General features: G+C 58.5%; 1 protein-coding gene and 1 long non-coding RNA gene across 2 annotated transcripts in view; one reads left to right on the top strand and one right to left on the bottom strand.

Annotated features, from left to right (window-relative positions):
• Nucleotides 1-437: 437 nt before the first annotated feature.
• On the bottom strand, nt 438-3,623 carry LOC139080322 (uncharacterized). The gene is made up of 3 exons (XR_011534755.1): nt 3,543-3,623; nt 2,448-2,587; nt 438-691 (listed from the first exon to the last, which is right to left on the bottom strand). It is a non-coding gene; the product is annotated as an uncharacterized lncRNA (long non-coding RNA).
• A 4,208-nt stretch (nt 3,624-7,831) lies between these two features.
• TMPRSS6 (transmembrane serine protease 6) overlaps nt 7,832-20,923 on the top strand; it is a 39,320-nt gene continuing 26,228 nt past the window's right edge. Inside the window, exons 1-6 of the mRNA XM_070600314.1 lie at nt 7,832-8,149; nt 13,702-13,898; nt 18,486-18,619; nt 19,748-19,815; nt 20,402-20,586; nt 20,832-20,873. Of these exons, the coding sequence (XP_070456415.1) occupies nt 13,703-13,898; nt 18,486-18,619; nt 19,748-19,815; nt 20,402-20,586; nt 20,832-20,873 (625 nt within the window). The 5' untranslated portion in view covers nt 7,832-8,149; nt 13,702. The remainder of the gene's footprint in view (nt 8,150-13,701; nt 13,899-18,485; nt 18,620-19,747; nt 19,816-20,401; nt 20,587-20,831; nt 20,874-20,923) is intronic.

Genomic DNA, 20,923 nt, shown 5'->3' with positions numbered 1-20,923 from the left:
GTCAACTGGGGAGAAGGGTGCAGAGGAGAGGAGTCTGTCTCACCTCAAAGTTCCCTTCTGGCTGAACCAGTCTGTTCTGTGGCCTCTGGAAGGATGGGGACGGGGTCCCCACTCACTCTGGTAAGATGACCCAGCAAATTTACCATCCCAATTTTAAATCCCCGCGGGAGTTACTGACTGGAAAAGCCTCAAGCGATGTGCTTGGAGGCCCACCCTGCAGAGGGCCTCCCATTCCCCACTCATTCCACTACACTACTGAGCTCCTGCCACGTGCACTGGGCTGTTGGAAGTGACGTTTCGATGGGGGGGAGTTGGGAGTGCTCGAGACAGGGCGTGGTGTTGGTCAACCCCAGTGTTTGGGGGAGTGTCCCTGGCGAAGGGTCCAGTGACTCTTGTAACAGCAGGTGTAGGAGAGCAACCAGCCAGGAACGGAATAATTCAGCAAGAGATTTCTATTGCTTGTAACTCATGCAAATATGAAACAAACAGTGAAAACTGTACTTCTGGGACCCCAAACTCAGATGCACATGCTGATGGGGGAAGGGGGTGGGATGGGGTGGGGGAGAAGGGCAGGTAACAGCAACAGTGTTGGAAATGATGACAACGACGTGTATGTGCAGGCACTGTTCTCAGTTCCTCTCATAGGTTATCTCCATTTCCACAGCACAGCTTATGATTATTGTCTCATTTTCTGTAGAAGGAAACAAGGCACAATAAAATCAAATAACTTGTAGGTCAAGGTCAAGCGGCTAATAAGTGTCAGAGTCAGGACTTGAACCCAGGCTTCTGACTTCAGTACCCGTCTTTTTAACCCACACAGTGTGAGACAGTTGGGAGTGGTGGGGCCTGCGTCACACTGAAATTTCTCAGGGCAGCCACGGCTGACTGTTGCTGCATAGGAAGGCAGGGCAGATCTTCTAAAATTTAAGAGAAGCTGGAAATTCAGTTTTTTTATGTGAAGCGTCCTGATTCTTAAATATTGGCCACTAATTTTTAAAAAATTTAAAACAAAAGTAGGCCAAGAAAAATGTTTCTTCGCACTAGATAGGAAGGAAGAAAAGAAAACCATCCTATGAGTTTTGTTTGTTGTAAAGGTCACTTCTTCCTGACTCTGCTGGCTGGGTGCTTCGTGCCCCCACCCTTGGGCTCTCTGAGCCCCTGTGACCCTTTGCCGGCCCTGATCCCAAAGGTCCAGTCCATCACTCCTCCCAGCACCTGCCACCGGAGCCTCCCCAAGGGAACGTGTAGCTTGGTGAATGGGTGGAGGGAGAAAGGGAAGAGGAAAGGGAGGTTCCAAGAACAGGGACTTGCATATGAATTTGAAGACAACACGGATGGCATAAGGGACATTAGGACCTCTCACAGCCCCACCAGGAGGGACAGCTGCTCTGATGACACAAGTTATCAGGGAGAAGAGAGGCACCGGGGAGCCTGAGCCGTGGTTCCTCTGCGGGGCAGCCGGAAAGAGGCTGCTTGGAGAATCTTCCATGCCTCTCGCCTTGGAAGGGGCTCCCTCGGGAGTTAAGAGCCGGACCTTCAAACTGAACTGTCTGTGGGGGAGGAGTTCTGGTTGCAACAGCACTTTGAGGCCAAAAAAAAAATATATATATATACATATATATATATATATATATATATAGGTTGAAAACTGGAATTCTGTGTGCCTTGGAAATTTTTTACTGACTTTCTGCCTAAGGACTTGCATGTGTAAGACCGATGTTGTCCTTTTATGTGATGTTTAGAAATTTATTTTTGGACAGAGTCCTGGAAAGAGCATGGGACGAGGAAGCAGGTGACTTGAGTCCCAATCCGGACCCCGCCGCAGCCGTGCCATGACGGGGTTCGGGGAGCCCCGCACCACAGGCTGGGTGTCTGTCTCTGGGTGTGTTTCGGGAACTCCTCCTGCTGAGACCCCACAGGGGAGGAGGCCACGCTGAGTGACACATGCAGAGTTTCCATTCTGTGTCCCCAGCACGGCTTGAGGCAGCACCTCTCAAACCCCAAACCCCTGAGCAGAAGCCACTCCCCTGACCACCCGGCTGGGAAAGCAGCGAGGGGCAGGCCAGGGTCTGGAGAGCTGTCCCCCGGTGGCGCCTGCACATAGAGGCCAGAGGCCTGAGAAGAAATTTTTACATATTAAGGTGCATGGGGAAGCCGTTCTGGTTTACGCCCGAGTCAGCCTGAAATTTACGTAAACTCAAGAAGTCTGACTCACGGCCCGTCAAACATACGTTGTGCATCCGCTTTAAGCACTAAGGGGAAGGATGCGTCTGGTCACTACCCAACAGGAAAGAAGGCGCTCTTGGAGAGTGGGAATTAACGCCTCCCTTCCTGGGATGCTGGAAGAGTCTTCCTTCCCATGGCCCCAAGGTCATGTCGACCACTGTGTACAGGCTAATCTGTAAACAGAATATCTTCTTGAAACCTGGAGAAGAAATAAAACATACCCGTGTCGTGCTTGGTGTATGTTCTTTGTTCCAAAATAGTTTAAACTTCGCTGAAAGCTATGCTTCTCCGGGAGCTTTCCTCCTCCGTGAAGGCTGTGCTTCCGGGCTAGCCCTCAGCTTGGCTCGAACGAAACTCTCCTCTGTTATGGATGGATTATTGATTACTTGCGTTGACAGGCCAGGACCCAGGACTGTCAGAGGGATGAGGGGCCCAGAAGTGGTGGAGGGGCAAGGAGAGAGGGACACAGACAGGAGGGGGTGACACGAGGGTGGCACTGGGAAAGAACCACCCGCTCTGAAGTCAGGGGGTCCTGGGTTTGAATCCAGCATGTCCTGGCTGTGTGACCCTGAGCAAATCACATCCAGTCTCTGAGACTCCACTTTCTCACCTATAAAATGGGGAGAAATGGCCACTTTTCCTGCTTCTTCAACATGGGGCTCAGCACAGACCAGCATTGTGTGAGTGCTTGACGCCAGATTAAGGAACAAGTGGATGAGCCATGGTGGGCACAGGGTGTGCTGAACAGAGGTGGCAGAGGTGGGCCCCGGGGACCCTGCGCAGGCACCCTCTGAAGTCTTGCTCAAGGCAAGGGGCAAGGCTGTGCGGGCAGCCCATGGGGTTTCCTTCCCCCCAGCCACAGTGCGGCTCCCGCAGGCTCCAGAGGCTATGGGAGGGAGAAGGGGCGGGTACCCCTGTGTCGGCGCAGGCGGAGAGCGATGGTGGGGACAGCTCAGGAGTAGAGAAAGCACCCTTCGGGAGCAGCTTGAGGACTCAGGGTACACGGACTGTGGAACAGCGTCCACGCATCGTCAGTATCCATCCCGCTCCTGACCCCCCGCCCCGCCTGCGATGGGCTGAACTGTGTCCCCTCAAAAGATATGTTCAAGTCCCAACCCCTGGAACCTATGAATGTGACTTTATTTGGAAATAGGGGTCTTTGTAAATAAGATGAGGTCATTGGGGGGAGCCCTAATTCAGTATGACTAGTGTCCTCATAAGAGGAAGAGAAGAGACACAGAGAAAGACACACACAGGGAGAAGTCCAGGGGACGTTATGCTGCCATGACCCAAGGGATGCCAAGGACTGCCAGCACCTGCCAAGGCAGGAAGGACCCTCCCTCAGGGCCTTCGGAGAGCCTGGTCCTGCCGACACCTTGATCTTGGACTTTCAGCCTCTGGAACAGTGAGAGAAACATTTCTTAGTTTACGCAGCCCTGTTGGTGGCACTTTGTTCTGACAGTCCTAGGAAACTCATGCCCCGCCCTCAAGTCTGGAGGAGCTGCGAACCGCAGACGCCTGTCTAGACAGCATCTGCTGGGGCACCTGGAGCCGCCCCTCCCCCCTCCCCGCAGCCCCTGCACTTCCTCCTGGGTTCAGAGAGAGGCTCAGCCAGCAGAGAAGCTTCTCCCGGGTGGGCTGCACTCTCCTCCCTTGCCCCCTCCGTGGCCTCCTTGAGCTCTGAGGCTCAGGTGACCCCCAGGGCAGGCTGACCAGGAGGGGTGGCTCTCCCGCTATCTCCCAGCCTGATGCCCCTCCCTCAGAATAGTCCCTTCACTCCCTATGCTCAATTGAACAGTGTCCCCTCCAAATTCATGTCCACCCGGAAACCGCGAGGGTGACATTATTTGGAAATAGGGCCTTTGCAGACGTAAGCAAGTTAAGATGAGGTCACATGGGATCAGGGTGGGCCCTGAGTCCAGTATGATGGGTGTCCTTATAAGAAGAGGGAAATGTGGCACAGAGACACAGACACAAAGGAAGAAGGCCACCTGCCGAGGGAGGCAGAGGCCGGAGCGAGGCTTCTATCAGCCAAGGAATGCCAAGGACTGCCAGCAGCGACCAGAGGCCAGGAAGAGGTGAGGAAGGATTCGCTGCCGAGGCTTCAGAGGGAGAATGGACCCGCGGACAACGTTCGACTCTGGCCTCCGGGACCGGGAGAGAATGGACTTCTGCTGTTTTAGCCACGAAGTTTGCGGTATTTTATTATAGCAGCTTAGGAATCTGATTCACCTCCCATCAAAGAGACCAGGTCGGAGTCCCCGTTCCACTTGCAAGGGGCCGTGGGACCTGTGGCAGGTCAACCGCTCCTCTCAGAACATCAGTCTCCTCTTCTGCTGATGGGGACACATATTTTCTCTCCCAAGTCTGGACCTTTCACTGCGAAGGGCTCGGCTCAGGGCCCAGAGCTCAAAAGCCTTCCTGTATTATCAGTGAAGAAGTTGACAGCAACTGTCATTTATTCACTCCACAAACATTTGCTTGTCCTGTGTGCCATGCACCGTTCTAGGCTGGGATCCAGCAGAGGACAAGACAGATGGGGACTTTGTCTGCATGGGCTCACAGTCTAGGAATGGGGAGCAGGGAGAGAGACAAACCGCTGGAGCGGTTAATTGCAGAAAGTAAGAGTTGTGATATGGGGTTGTCCCTAAAGGCTGGTGGTTGTCATTCTTACAGGGCCTGCCTGAGCTGAGCCGAGGTCAGCTGCCCCAGCCTCCTCCCACTCCAGGCTGACCACAGCATGCTGCCTGAAGGCCTGACAACAAGGCAGCTCTCCGGGCTCGCCAGCCTCTTTGGTGGCCAGTGGTGAGCACCTGCTGTGTGCAGGGCCGTGGGAGGAAGTGGAACACATGACACACGACAGGCGCTGGCACGGCATCTGCCCACCTCCAGTTCACGGAACATTGTGTGGACAGAGTATCACGAACTGAGCGGCCGAAACAGCAGAGCTCTACTGTCAAACAGTTCTGGAGGAGAGAAATCCAAGAGCAACGTGTTGGCACGGCTATTTCTTCCTGAACCGTGAGGCCGTGGGGAAGAATCTATTCCAGGCCTTTCTCCTAGCTTCTGCTGGCTTGCTGGAGATCTCTGGCATTCCTTAGCAAGTAGAAGCATCACCCTGTTCTCTGCTTTCATTCTCACATGGCATTCTGTGTGTGTGTGTGTGTGTGTGTGTGTGTGTTTGTCTTGAAATTTCCCCTTTTTCTGCGGCCATCAAGGTTATCAGATTAGGGCGCACGCTACTCCAGCATGACCTCATTTTAACCAAATACATCCACAGCACCCCTATTTCCAAGTCAGATCACCTTCCGAGGGACGGGGGCTAGACTCCCACATGTGGATCTGGGGAAGGCACAGTGCTACGCCCACAAGCATCTTCTCTGTGCCCCCAGGAAGGCAGGCGGCACCCATCCCGTTGGGTGGCGCCCAGGCCTGGGGTCAGGGCTGTGACTTGCTGGCCCGGTGGCCTCCCTCTCCGAGTTCAGCTCCCCTTCAGAATGTCTTATGAAGTGGGATGTTGAATGTCCAAATGTTGTCTTTTCAAACCCAGGACTTATGTACAATGTCCCGCTCTGTTGGGCAGAAGTCACACGTGTCTCCTTCACGTCCCTGTCCCCGGTGCCCAACACAGGCCTGGCAAATTGTAGGCACTTAATCAACTAGGAGTCACGAGGTCAAATTTTCCCAGGGCCTTGGTTTCTGCAAACTGGGGCTAAAAACGGCATGGACGAACCGGTTGTGAGAAGTAAATGAAATAACCAGGAAGCGCTGGGCACGGCAGCTGGCCCACAGCAGGCACTCTCTGTGGCATCAGCCGGGACCGAGTGACCGTCATCAGAAGGCTGCATGGAGGGTGAGGGGGGACACGGCCGGCAGCCCCCAGCTCTGCCCAAACCCCGGATTGAGAGACAGGCAACTGACCTTTGTTAAGGGCCTCCCAAGTACCTGGCACACTTCTGCGATTTATATCCAGTTCCATCTTTTGCCCTCAACAAGCCTTCTCCCTGTCCTGCTGGGTCAAGCCCGCGTGCACCCTGGTCTCCAAGCCTGGCCAGCCAGGCTTCCAGGTGGCTTCCCCGTCCCTGGGGACCCTGGGGGCCTGGCGTTGGTGTGAGATGCAGATCCCCCGGAGCAGCGAGGCCTTCATGCCGTGTGTGTGTGTGTGTGTGTGTGTGTGTGTGTGTGTGTGTGTGTGATCCGCCCCGGGACAAGAGGATGGACGCAGGCCACACGGGTGCCCCGCTGCCAGAAGGAAGCCCTTTCCCCGCGGCCCTCTGGGCTCCCGGCACTTGACACCCTTGCCCAGGCCTCCAACGCCGCCTCCTCCGCGTCCCGCTGCCCCGCGCGGCCCTTCCCCGGGCTGCGGCCAGTCGATGGCTGGGCGGCCGCCAGGTACAGAGGACGCTGGTTGTGCAAGACCTTCGGCTTTTCCGACTGTCCAGCTTCCGGCCTGCCCGGTCCAGCGCGGGCGGCTGTGCCTCCAGCAGGAGCCTCTCGTGGGGGGGCGGGACAGAGGCTGGGCTCGGTCCCCACGCCCGCACCCCTGCTCCCACCGCAGCGCCCCACGCTCCCACCCCAGCGCCTCTCCCTGCAAACTTCGCAGGGCAGCCCCGCCTGGGAGGAGGGGACCAGGAGGGAGGAGGAAAAACTGCGAGCTGGGCCTGGCTGCGTCCTCGGCCAGGGCGGTGAGGCCCGGGCAGCAGGCCCTGCAGGCCCGAGGACCAGGACCCAGGGAGCCGGGGCGCCCCCGGCCCCGCCCCGAGAGGAGGGCTCTGGGCACGCCCCTCACGCCCGCAGCCACGCGGGACTCACGCCCCGCCCCGGCGCCCGTCACAGAGCGCGAGGAGGAGCACGCGAGGGGTGTGCGACGCACGGAGGTGCCACGAGGGAGGGACCACACAGGCGGCCTTCCCTGTCTTCACCCGCCCCTCGGTGCACACCCCAGACACACTGGCCGCGCGCATACGCGTCACACGCCACACGCACACTTTACACTCCACACACCCTCACACACCACACACGCCTCCCACTCCACACACACACCTCCCACTCCACACACACCTCCCACTCCACACACACCTCCCACTCCACACACACCTACTCCTTCACACGCACACGCCTCTGCCTCCACGCGCACGCGCACGCGTCCTCACGCCCGGCCCCGCTGTTCGCGGGGCGCTTGTGGTGGGTCGGTGCGCCCGGCGGACGGCGCGCGGCTCCGGGCTGTGGTGGCCTCGTCCGTCGCTGGAGAGAGACAAGTGCGGGTGGGCGCCAGGAGGACCCTCTGTGTGACCGCAGGGAGCCCCGCGGTGCCATGTGAGGGAGTGATCGTGTGACAAGTTCGTGCTGGGGAGGGTCGCCCCGAGTGTGGAGCCCGGCGTGTGTCCCACCTGCGACCGGTCCCAGCCCACGTGGCCGCGTCCTGCGAGCTCCAGAGCCGCACGTGGCCGGCGGCCGCCGGAACGGACTGCACGAGGGGGCCGCCACCCTGGCCCCCACCCCCACCCCCCAACCCACTCCCACCCCCGGCCTCACTTGTCCAGGTAAGGGGACCCACGCTCCCTCCGGGGCCCCGGGCTGTAACCAGGCAGGAGCGTCACCAGGCAACGGGCCCCCGGGGAGAGCTCCGGTCTCGCACCTGCCGCCGCCTCCAGGGTGCCCACGGGCGGGGCGGGGCGGGGCGGGCTCTGCCTGCCGCCTGCCTGTGGCCTGTTTACCAGGCTCAGTCACCGTGGCCGGCCCAGCAGGAGGCCCATGGCGCCTGAGGCCACAGGCCACAGGGGACAAGGGCCAGGCACCCCTGCCATGGCTCCAGGCCATTGATCCAGCCCGGCGGCCGGTGGGGGAGGGGAGACCTTGGCCTGGACAAACAGCGGCTCTGAGGCCTGCGTGCAGGCCTGGCACCCACCTGCCACTCCCAAAGGTAAGGGGGCCTCCGGGCCGGGGCACTGGGATCCATGAGTGACGTGGTGGTAGTGTCCACCCTGGTCGCCGGCCTGGCTCCCTGGGGCTTGAGCCATCTGCCCTGCTCGGAGGCCGGAGCGGGAAGGCTGAGCAGAAGGCGAGGGGTGCATGGGGCTGGGGTGGGGGCAGGACGGGGCGGAGCGAGGCCGCGTGTGGGGACAGGCACAGCGGCAGTTGAGGGGCCGCAGGTTCGGGGGGCTGGGAGGCCTGGCGTTCGGGTGGGGCCTGGGGCCTCTGGGGCAGGGACAGGGCCGGGGAGAGGCCCGATTTGCTGGGCTGACCATCCCACCCTCACTCGCCAGGGCTGGACACACTGCCCCCTCCAGATCCAGGTCCCCGACCTGGGTTTGGATGTGGGGAACGGGCCCAGAGCCCCACGCTGCACCCACTGCGGGACGCTGAGCTCACAGGCTCAGGGCTAAAGACGGCCGGCCGAGCGTGTGTGTGTGCATGAGTGTGTGCAAGTGTGTATGAAGTGCAAGCATGCATCGATGAGTGTGTGTGTCATGGATAGATGTGTGTCTCCATGTGTGTATACCTGTGTGTGAGTTTATGAATGTGTGCATGTGGTGGGGACTTTCACCCACTGTCCCCACACTCGGGGACACAGAAAGTGGCTGTAGAGAGGATTTACTCGAGGCCCTTTGGCCTCGCTGAAAGGTCCTGGGTCAGAATCCCAGCTCTGCCCTACTCTGCCCTGCCCAGCCTGGCTGAGTGATCTCAGGGAAGTCACCTCTCTGTACCTCAGTTTCCCCAAACACTAAGTAAAGACAGCAAAGCAAACGTCGCAGGCTGCCGGAGGCGGAGGCCCGCACGGGGCTGGAAGAGGGGTGGCCCCGCCCCAGCAAGCTCAGCTCCAGGGGCAGACCAGGGACCCTCCAAGGGTCAGAGGGCAGGAGGGAGTGAGGAGCAGGCTGGGAGTCCCAGTGCTTGGATAAGGGGCGGAGCCTCAGGCCCCTGTGGTGGGTGGGGCGCACCCAGCCCCTCCCTCCAGGGCTCCCCATCAGGGCACAGAGGATGCCCCCAGGTGAGCTGTGGTTGCCCAGGGAGGCCCAGGGCGCTGCAGAGGAGACGTGCCGGGAGCGGGCGGGAGCTGGGCTGAGGGTGATGGGGCCGCGTGAGGAGGTGGCAGTGCAGGCAGAAGGGGGAGGGTGCCGAAAGCAGGCTGTCAGCAGGAACCCGCTGGGCTCAAGAAGCCACCCACACCATGCTCTTCACCCAGCGCTGGCAAAGCCCTCGATCTGTCCAAGTTTCCTGCCATCTTCGTTATTAGGATTGATAACTGAGGAGTCCAGTGTCGCCGCGGTGCGACCAGAGAAGAGGGAGAGGGGAGGAAGGAGCAGGCCAAGTCAGCCAGGCCTCCGGGCACAAGCACGTTCCAGCTCCGTGGGAAGGAACTGGGACCTGAGCGGTCACTCGTTCAACAGCCACAGTCCTGCGTCGCTTAATGACGGGGGCACGTCCTTAGAGCTGCGTTGTTAAGTGATGTCATTGTGTGAACATCATCTAGTGCGCTTACACAAACCTAGATGGCATAGCCCACTCCACACCTAGGCTATATGGTACTGATCTCATGGGACCACCATTGTCTATGTGGTCCAATGTTGACTGACATGTTGCTATGTGGCGCGTGACTGTGTTGAGTGCCAGCCTCTGCTCTTGGCACAGGACACACAGCGGTGAACACAATGAAGCCCCTGCTCCTGTACAGCTAACAGCCAGGGAGAGACAGAAAAAGGACACATAAGTATAGAAAGATCTCGAGAAGTGCTGTGAAGAAAAGTGCAGCAGAGGGTGGGGAGTGGTCGTGGAAGGCCTCCTTGAAAAGGGAACATTTGAGCAAAGGAGGTAAAAGAACAGGCCATGAGGCAAACTGAAGGAAAAGTGTTCCTGGCGGAGGGAACAGCAAGTGCAAAGGCCCTGAGGTGGCATGTACTTGATATGTTGAAGGTCTGGCAAGGAGCTGGTGTGGCTGCAGCAGAGGGAGGGAGAGGACAGAAGGATGTGCAGGGGCCACGTCACATGGGCCCTTGTGGGCTGTGATAAGGGCTTCAGGCTCTGTTCTAGGTGGATGGAAGTCATGTGAGGCTTGTGAGCAGGGCACATGGTGAAGGGACCACCCTGGTGGTTGTATGGGAATTTGCTAGTGAGGGTGGCCGGACGACTGGCTACTGCAGGTAGGTGACAGATGATGTTGACCTGGATGAAGGGGTTGGGTTCTGGGGACGGTTGGAAGGTAGAGCCACAGACTTTTGTGATGAACTGGACCCTCGGAACAACGGAGGAGCCGTTGTGATAGTAAAAGACAGGAATGGTGGGGTCATCTTCACAGCTGTCAGCTGTCACCATCGTCCATCTCCTGCTGGGCTGTCAGTCCAAGAGGGTGGGAATGAGGTCTCTTATATTCACCAGTGTGCCCCGTCCCCAGCACCGAGCCTGGCACCAAGCAGGTGCCGATAGAAATGGGGTGGCCAGCTAACTGAATCAAGGACTCGATAGGCCGACCCCATCATCTGCGCCCCAGCTGCAAGCCCCACGAGTCCCACTTCCTGGAGGCAGTGAGATGTAGGAGAGAGCACTGCACCGGGAGTCTGGGGGCTCATTCATCTGGGTGGCAGGCTCTGGGCTGGGTTCTGTGGGGGGCAGGGCTGAGTAAGACACAGGCCCACTTCCTTCTGGGGGAGAGACACGAGGCCAAAAGCCAGGCAGATTGTTGATCTGACCGAGGGCTGCCCAGAGGAGGAGGCAACTTACTACCCAGGGCCCTGAGACCCCTCGCCTGGCAGGTGGCCTTGGAGCTGGCCTTTAAGGGTCCTTCAGGCAGTCCTTGAGGCAGAGGGTGTGGCAGCACAAAGTGGGGTCTCGTGGGCCTGCAGGGCGCTGTGCGTCATGGATGTTAGGGCCGCGGGGGGCGTGGGCAGCAGCCTGGCCATGGAGGGTCTTGGGCGCCACGGCAAGGGCTTTGGAGGTGGCTGGGAGCCATGAGAGCATTCTGAGCAGCTGAGCGGTTGGAGGTGGCCAGGGAGAGCTCTCTGGTGATAACGTGAGGAGGAGCCGGAGGAGGAAATGGGAGGCGGGGAGCCTAGTTAGGATGCTGGTCCAGGGGTCCCGGTGGGAGGCGATGGGGAGCCCAGGTGAGTTGCCCCCCCGTCTGGGCTGTGTCTAATCTTGGATTTTCACACAGCGAGTGTTCTGCAAATGGGCCCCCTCTGTGATGCTCAGGGTCTTCCCAGACAGACACGAGGGGCGTTTATGAGGGAGGCAGGATCCACAGAGTGAAGGCGTGGCGTGCGGGATGGGGGAGGAAGGGGGAGGCCTCCCTGACCATCCTACCCCGGACTGCTCTCTTGCTGCCTCCTCTCACGGACTCACAACCTTCTCTGAGCCTCGGTTTCCCCCTCAGCACCTGAGGAGGTGTAAGGCAGTAGAGCACAGGGGTTAGGGCATTCCTCTGAAGATAAAGGGCTTGGGTTTGCAGCCTGGCTCTGCTGCTAACCACCTGTGTGACCTTGGCCAAGCTGCTCAGCCTCTCTGTGCCTCAACTTTCTCATCTGTGGAAGGGGGATAATAAGACAACCTACCCCCACAGGGTCTGTGTGAGGCTTCCATGAGACAGTTCGTGTAAATGTCAACTATTGTCACCTCTGGGTCCCTGGGTCCCACGGCTCTGTGAGTCACCCCGAAATAGCTCCTTGGTGATCCAGACTCAAGAGTAAAAGAGGGGTGTGGCCACCTGCAGCAGAGAGAATGGACCTGGGGCTGAGAGGTCATGGAGCCGGCCGATCGCCTGGGCTCTCCCCGATCCAGCCACCCCACTCAGCTTCTGGGGACGGCCAGTTTCTCAGCAGGGGTGATGGGACACTTTGGGAAGTGGGCAGGCTGTCCTGCCTGTTGCAGGATATTGACCATCCTTGGTTCTGGCCCCAGCAGGGCCTGCCCCACACATATGGGTGTCCTCTGGTTACTGGGTGGAGGGGAGTCCAGGCCCAGTGGAGAGTCACCAGCAGTCCCTCCCTTCCTTATGTCTGATGGGGCCCACTCAAGAGGGTCACTGTGGCTGGCTGCAGCAGGCATCCTTGGCTGGCAACAATGCCAAGAGGAGTGGCAGGGAGCAGGAAAGTGGGAAGGAGGGCCAGGGGCCCTTGAATCCAGCTGGGAGGACTCTGAGCATCACTGAGGGGCCCCATTTTCAGAAAACTCACGGTGTGAAAACTCAAGGCACAGCCCAAAGGGAATCCATCCTCCAACCCCATCTGGGATGCATTTGAAAGGCCCAGCGGCATTTAAGGATGCAGTAATGGGAGACTGGCTTCTCAGTGCTCTGGAATCCTTGCTCTGCGGGTAGGCGGGGAGGGGGGTGAAGGGCCTTCTCTGTGCTGTGCGAGGACCTGCCTGAGAAGCCAATAACACTCAGAAGTTTGCTTGGGGGTCTGACAACAGAGCTGCAGGCCGGGGGCACCGAGGGGGATGACATTCAGTTGTTATTAAATGGTTATTTGTTAAGTAACAGCTCATTCACAGGAAGCAGCCCAGAGTAGCAGAAGGAGCAGGGAGTCAGACCCTGGGCTGGATCCCTCCTCACCTGCTGTGTGACGTTGGGCGAGTGGCTTAGGCTCTCCGGGCGTCAGGGTTTTCATCTGTAAAATGGGGCTGGTAGAGAGCGCCAGATATTCAACTCACATTGGGAAAACGAAGCCAGGAAAACCCTGGACTGAGTTGTTGCTAAAACGCTCTGGGCTTCAGTTTCCTCATCTGTCCAATGGGTGCAGAACCTTGAAAGGTGCTTGGAGGTTTCAGCAAGATAATACACATGAAGTGTGCACACAGAGGGGGCCAGAGGAAGAAGAATGCATGGTGACAGTGCTCCCCAAATCCCTGGGGGACCAGAGGCTTGAATGAGGTGATACCTGTGAAATGTGTTCTGTAGACACTAAACAAATACTCATTTTTGTCTTCTACCCCTAAGAGGCTTTCTGGTGGGTGGGGAGACAGGAGGGCTGGCGCTAAGGGCTGGCTCTCTCCAGGCCTTGGGGGGCTGGTGCAGTGAGTTCACTGCATCAGTATTACCAGAAACTCTATTGTGGAGACCCAGGAAGAAGGAAAAGCAGGCCCAGTGGAAGGGAAGCCGAGGGCGAGAGGAGCTGGTGCACAGAAGTTTGCACCCCGTGTGCTCCCGTGTGTAGGTACAGCTTCTGGAGGGCAGGGTCCAGGCTCTGAGACCTGCATCTGTCCTCTAACCCCAGAGAGGGTAGTGCGGGAGCAAAGGTGGGGGCTCCAGAGCCGCTCTGAATCCAGCTCTGCCACTTGCCCTCTGGGGCGAGCTGCTCGGGGACCCGCTTTCCCCCACTAGAAGCTGGCTCAGCTCTCACTTTCAGTCACTGCCCCCCGGTGTTATTTTCCTCCCATCCAAAAGGCAGAGGTGCTGTCTCACTTCTATGCATCGCTGGCATCCAGCAAAGGCTCCCTTGCAAATGCCAGATGGTTTCCAGCCCTGGTCTCTTTCTCCACCAGGATGCCCATGGCCGAGGCCCCCCAAGCCGCTGGTGGGCAGAGCGATGGAGGCGACGGCGAGGACGCAGAGCCGGAGGGGATGTTCAAGGCCCCTGAGGACTCCAAGAGAAAAGTCGGAGACTACCTCCGCCTGGCGCCCCTGTGGCTGGCCCTGGTCGTGCTGGTTTCCGTGGGGGTCTTGCTCTGGTATTTCCTAGGTAATCGCGTGGGCCCCCCTGGGAGAGGCACCTGGGGAGGACTCTGGGTGGCTGTGGGGGGCACAGCAGGGCAGATCCAAGCTCAGTGATGCCTATAACTCCGTGTGACCTTGGGCAAGGCACATTGTCTCTGTGAGTCTCCCTTTCTGTTCTGTGAGATGGGAGTGCTGCTGCATCCCCATGCTAGGTCTTGGGGCCCCAGGCCAAGTGCCCCCAGCTCCCACCCACTGTGGAAGGAGTGCTTTCTCAGCGTGCCCAGTTCTCGTGAACTGATAAACTGAAGGAATGTAAACATTGCCTCCCCTTGCCTGCAGCCCTCCTGGGTTGCCCTGGGGCTCAGAGCCAGCTGGCTCTGTGAGAGGGGGCCCATTGGCGCCAGTGGTGCCTGGCACCAATTAGTGCCTCTGCTCACTTGAGCGCAACCTGGGAGCTCGTCCGGGGTAGGGACCACAGCTCCAGCACCTCTGGGTCTCCAGGGCCCAGCAGGAGTGTGGATGAGGGGAGGAGGACACAGGACTCAGGCATCCAGGAGGTGTCCATGCACACAGATGGCTTTCAGACCCAGCTCGGCACATGTGGAATTCAGCACACAGTGATGGGGGGCCTGAGGTGTCCAGAGCTCAGGGCCTCTCCCCTGTCCTGAATTTTGGCCGCCCTCTCTGGTATCATAGCCTCAGTCAGTCGCCTGGAGCCCTAGGAGCAACTGGCCCATGTTCTGGGTCCATTCGTCCATCCTTCCATTCATGCATGCATGCATTCATTCCTTCATGCATTCATTTGTTCCTTCATGCATGCATTCGTTCACTCAATGAACACTCTTGAGTATCTACTATGTCTCTCTCTGAAACCAGTGGACACCAAACCTCATTCCTTCAGCTCTCGGGGGTGGGAGGTAATGGATAAACCAAAGTAGATGGGGCCTGTGAGAATGCTCTCGTGTAGTGTTAGAAGACTCATTCATTCATTCATTTATTCAGTACTGAGCACCTCCTGTACTCCAGCTCTGAGCTGGGCTCTGGAGAAAACCCCGCCCTCGCCTTAAAGCACACCAGGTGCTAGGACAGAGGAGCTGAGGCCAGGCAGCCACAGCAAGGGCCACCCACCCTGCTCAAGAGATCAGAGACTTCCCATTAAACACTCTGTGGAAGTTAGATAGTCTTCTTACTGGCTAAATCTCCTGGTGGAATTCAGGCCCGTTGAAAGCAATGGGGACCCCCTTTGGGGCAGTTATCAGGGAGATCAGCAAGGGCCCAGCTCCAGAGGGGTCCAGGGAGGCGGTGGTCTGGAGCAGCCCCTGCCGATGCTGTTGGGAGGCCCGGGTCAGATGCCGGCCGCCTGCTGTGACTCAAATGGACTGTGCTCAGAGCTGAGCAACATGGGCAGGGAGTGGAAGCTGTGTGTATTTCACCACCGGCAGGAAGCCGGCGCCCCAAAGAGCGCCCCAAAGAGTGCGGGGCTGCTGGGGCCTCCTTAGGCTTCAGGATAAATAGTCTTTAGGGTAGAGCTCGGAGCGTCAGTCTGGAGGCCCGGGAACTCACCTGCCAGTTGTCTCTCTTTCAGAGTCTAATTTCTCCTAGTTAAGTTCCAGGAGTAAATCACCCCCAGGGGTGGGTGCTCCTTGGGGCTGAGGACCCAGGGGGTGAGCGCTCCAAAGCCTCAACTGCGGAACCCACCCCCCATCCCCCAAAGGGATTAAGGGTGGAGGAGGCACTTGAGGAGATGTTTGAAGGGTTCCTCCCACCCGGGGCCAGGCTGGGACCTATGACATCGGAGCGGGAGAAGCCCAGTGAGGAGTGAAGGACTGGCTGAGTGGCAGCCTGACCCAGAAAGGGGCCCAGGAGAGGAGAGGGTGGGGACCGGCTTCCTAGCGCCGAGGAGCCCTGGGCCCGGGGTACGTTCTTCTTGGAGCAGGGCCCTCAATGCTGCCTGCCGGTATTTCCCCGGTCCTTTCCCTCTCCTGGGCGAGTTTTATGCTTTCTTCCCAAACCTCCCACCCTCACCTCCACCCGCTTTGCCACCTGCGTCAATGAGAAAACGGAACCACTCAGAAAAGAAGCCCGGTGGATGCCAGCACCACGTCCTCCCAGCTGCACCCCGGTGCTCTGCCCTCCCCGCTGTCCCTGCGGCTGGCCATCCCTCCCCGGCTAAAGCCGCCTGCCCTCCCAGGAGGCACCCCTTTTGCCCACGCGGCGGCTGGGGCTCTGGCAATGCTCCTTCTCTCCTCCAGCGGTGTCACCCTCAGTGTACAAGCGTGCTCCCATTGCTCCCGCACCAAATCCCTCTGTTTCTCCTCCGTTTCTCTGCCCCCTTTGCAGCAAACTCTCTGAAGGAGAAGTCTCTAAGAGCTGCTGCCTCCAACTCTGCACCCCTGATCTCTCTGCGCCCTTTCCATCCTGGCTCCCCGCCCCCTTCCCCTACAGCTCGAGCAGGGCTGGTCAAGGTCGCCAGTCATCATGTTGCTAAACCCAACGGCCAGTCCTCAGTCCTCACTGCCTTTGACCCGTTGACCCATGGGCAGCACTTGACCAGGCGCCTGTCCCCCTTCTCCTTGAAGCCCACTCCTCACTGGCTCCTGGGGCTCCCCTTATTTTCTCCACCCCCCCCCCACCCCAGCTCACGGTTGCTTCTTCTCCTGCGTGTCCTGTGCTGGGCGCGGGGCTCCCCTCCTCTCTCCCTCGGCCCACTCCCTTCAGATTCTCCTCCGGTGCCCTTGGCTTTAAATGCTTTTAGACCCTGAAGACTCTTAGTTTTGCGTTTCCAGCCTGGGCCCCTGGGCACCTCCCTCAAGCTCCACTCTGTCACTGGGGCCTCTCCACCAGGATGTCCAAGGGCCATCTCAGACCCCACGGTTCAGCAGGCCACTCTCATCACTTCCTCCAAACCTGCGCCCCCCACCTCCCAGTCTGTGGCCATTTCATCCTTCTAGTTACTCCCTGTTACTCTTTCTTTTACACCCTGGCCCTAACTTGCCAGCAAACCTGGTCATCTCCAGCCCCAGAATATCCTGACTCCAGTCGCTTCTCACGCTCTCTGCTGTGCAGCCTGGTCCAGGCTCCGTCGCCTTTCTCCTGGACTACTCTCCCCTGGACAGACCCCCTCACTGGGCTCCCTGCTTCTGCCCTTGCCTCCTTAGAGCCTGTTCTCAACACAGTAGCAGAGAGATTGTTTTATAAAGCGAATCAAATCATCTAACTTCTCTGCCTAAAACCGCCCATGGCTCCCATCTCACTCGGAGCAAAACCAAGTCCTCCCGGGGCTTGCAAGGCCCTCCATGCACTTCTCATCCCCCAGCTCATCTCCGCCTGCTCTCCCCTCACTCACTCTTTGCTGTTCCTCAAACATGCCAGACAAACTCCTGCCTCAGGGCCTTTGCACTTGCTCGTCCCACTGCCTAGAACGCTCTTTCTATAGATCAACATCCACGTAGCTGCTACCATCACCTTCTTCCCTGGCTTCCATGTTGCAGCTCACCCCTGGGCCCTGATTTCCACAGCACTTACACCTCGAACATGTTGTATACTATGCTTGCTGTTTATGTCTGTCTTTCTTGCTGGACTACAAGCTCTTAAGGACAGCTTTATTTATTCATTTATTGTTTTGTTCATTGTTATATTCCCAAGTGCATTAGGTCAGTCCCTATGCATAGCAGGTTCTCAATGAATATTTGTTGAATGAATGAATAAATGAATGAATAGGGGTATAAAATCAGGGCTATGAATCTGTTCTCTTCACATCAGCCAAAAACTGTCTTTGCAAAATGGAAATCTGATGACACATCCTTGATTTTAAACCTTTCAAGGTTCCCCTTGTTCATTGGGTAAACTCGTACCCTGCTGAAGTCCTGGCCTCTTGTTGCCCTTCCCCATATCTGATTGCTCCAGCCAAGCAGGTTTTAGCCCTCGTCCTTACCGCTATCCCTCTGCCCCAGGGCCTTTGCATATGCTATTCCTTCTGCCCTGAAGGTACTTCCCTCCCTGTCATCTTTTCAGTTTATACTCCACTCTTCCCATTTCATCTGGAGGGTCACCCTGGCCCAGGCCCAGTTTCTTGGTCACGTCCCCTTAATAGCATCTTGTGCCTCTCCTTGAAGGTGCTCCTCCCAGATGGATCCTCATGTTGTGTGGTTACTGGGGTAACACCTGACTTACCCACTACTGTCAGCTGCACACGGGGGGACACATCTGTCTTGGTTACTGTCATACCCTACATAGTACATGCAACTTGGACGACCTGGTCAATAGAAGATTCATAGAGGTGCTAATCCACGAACTTGACCTTCTGGGTTATGTGGGTGTCCTGGCCCTCATGTCATCCATGTCCTGGACTGGTCACTGCGTCAGCCTCTGCCTGGGACACCACCCATCTGTGGGCCTCTCTTCTCCCTGGCACCTTAGGGCCAGTGTGTCACTAAATAAACCTTGGATGAGGATGATGACAATGACAAAGACAATGATGATGGTGGTGCCTTGGAGGCCCAAGACGCTGGAGGCTGAGCCGAGGGTTCGGGTGGCAGGAGAAGGCGTGGAGGAGCCAGGAGCCCTCCCTGTCTGCGCCCTGGGTTAATCTTGCCGGTTTCTTCCTGGGCAGGGTACAGGGCGGAGGTGACCGTCAGCCAGGTGTACTCAGGCAGCCTCCGCGTGCTCAATCGCCACTTCTCCCAGGACCTCGCCCGCCGCGAGTCCAGTGCCTTCCGCAGTGAAACCGCCAAAGCCCAGAAGATGGTATGGAAGGACTGCGGGATGCAGGGACGGAACGTGGGGCTGAGGAGGGAGAGGGACAGAGCCGGAGCAGGTCAGGCCGGTTGGTCAGTCCATCTGGAACACTCCCTGGGAGCAGAGCCCTGTTCCAGGCACGATGGGAGGGGACGTGACACAGGGTGGTGGGAAAGTTAGCGGACTCTGGGGTCAGTCACTTGGCTTAAATCCTGATTGTGCCGCTTAGTAGGAGCACGACCTCAGGAAAGTTAGGGCAGCGTGGGGATGCTGGCGGGGCCCACCCTCCTGGCCTCCCTCCTTACTGCCCTGGGGATGGCCTCGGCTGCCAGCATCTTCCGCTCTTGGGCCACAGGACCGCGCCCTGCCCCGCAGGGCAGGCCGGAAGTGCCGAGGAGTTATTTCGAGGAGCGGCCCTCAGCCACGGGAGGTGGAGTGCGTGTATAGAATCCCCGGCTCCTTGGCTCTAGGGGGCAGTTTTGAGGAGGCCCCCCGCTGTCTGCCTGTTGGACGAGCCCTCAGCTGCCCACAGCTCTACCTGCTCCTTCACAGCCAGAGGGGCTGCCCGCTTCCTGTCTCTCTTCCCCGCCCCCACTGTCTTCCCCAGAATCACCTCCAAATAAGCCACTTGCCTCATGTCCCTGACTAGGGACCTGCGTCTGGGGGACCCACCCCCCCAAGGCTCTCTTTCCTCCTTTGTAAAGTGGGGTTGTCATGGGGTTGAAATGAGGTAATGAGGACATTCTCTGTGTGCCCTTCGACGTGCTTTCCAAGCATACACCCCGCCGTTCCATCCTGCCGTCAGCGCTGTGGTCGAACGTGTGCAAAACCAACCAGCTGAGCTCCCGTGGCTGGTGGCGCGGGGAGGGGACTCAGGAGCTGAGCGGGCTTTTCGGGGTTGAGGAGTGACTTTTGGCCAGGGGGAGAGAGGCCATTGGTGGTCGGTGAAGGCCAGAGCCGGGGCGGGGTGGGGGATGGAGGGCAGCGCCTGGGCGGAGGTGGAGGGGATGAAGATGGAGTGAGTGTGAGGTTTGTTTCCTGGCACGGCCCACGGGCAAGCCTCTGGCAAGCAGGGCTGCGGGCAGGGGCGAAGGGCATCCCCAGGTCAGAGGGGGCCATTGTTTCCCCTCCTTTTAGCTCAAGGGGCTCATTACCAGCACCCGCCTGGGCACGTACTACAACTCTAGCTCCGTCTACTCCTTTGGGTGAGTCATCCCGGCCCCCGACCAGCCCCTGCTACAACCCCGGACTCAAAGAGTGAGAGGGGACGCTGTAGGCTTCTGAGGCAATGCCCTTGTTTTTAAAAGTGGGGCAACTGAAGCATGGAGAGGAAACTTGGTTCCTGCATGTACCCACGCCCCCCCGCCCCAACTGCTCGCTGAGTTTGGTTTCCTCGTCTGGAGAATGGGCGCAGTGGTGTGGGAAGGATTCCGGTAGACCATTGGTGCGACGTGCTTGTCAAGGGCATGTATTAGGTGAGGCCGTGGGTGGGTGGGAGAGAGGGGTGGCCCAGCTGTCCCGCTCGTGTCTGGTTCTGCCACTTACGACACGGTCTGCGCCATCGATCTAACCTCCTGGGCCTCTGGGTCCTCATCTGTAAAATGGGCGTGTTGAGAGCGCCTCACTCTGAGGTTGTTAGCAGGCTCCCCTGAAGATGGAGCACAAGGCCTGGGAGGTAGTAAGCACTCAACACGCATGAGCCACGCTTGGTTTTCTCCCCGCAGGGGCAGGGGGCTGGGTGGGGGCCAGACTTCAGGCCCCGCCAGCCCCTCTCACTTCTGCCTGCCTTAGGGAGGGACCTTTCACCTGCTTCTTCTGGTTCATCCTCCAAATCCCTGAGCACCGCCGGCCGATGCTGAGCCCCGAGGTGGTGCGGGCGCTGCTGGTGGAGGACCTGCTGTCCACGGCCAACAGCTCGGCGCCCCCTCCCTACCGGGCTGAGTACGAGCTGGACCCCGAGGGCCTGGTGCTCCTGGGTCAGTACTGGGAGGGGGAACATGGGATGGTCTGGCAGGCCCAGGGAGGCCCCCAGGGTGGCCCCCTGCATGACCCAGGAACCAGGACCGAGGGACGGGGCGGGGCGGAGGGTCGGCATTCAGGGTCACTCTCAGACTGGCTGGCTCTGACGGGTCTCTTCTATTTTTATTTTCATTTTTCATTTCATTTTTATTTATTTATGTTTTTGTCTTTGTTTTTTTCTTTGTTCGTTTCCTTTTGACAGAAGCCAGCGTGAAAGACCTAGTTGCCCTGAATTCCACGCTGGGTATGCTGCTTCTGTGCTCTCTCTGTTCCCTTTTGAGTTGGTGTTTTTCT

This window comes from Equus przewalskii, chromosome 29, assembly GCF_037783145.1.
Source record: "Equus przewalskii isolate Varuska chromosome 29, EquPr2, whole genome shotgun sequence".
Taxonomy (NCBI): Eukaryota; Metazoa; Chordata; class Mammalia; order Perissodactyla; family Equidae; genus Equus; species Equus przewalskii.
Note: the sequence above shows the minus strand (reverse complement) of the source record. Positions and strands in the feature narration are given on the sequence as shown.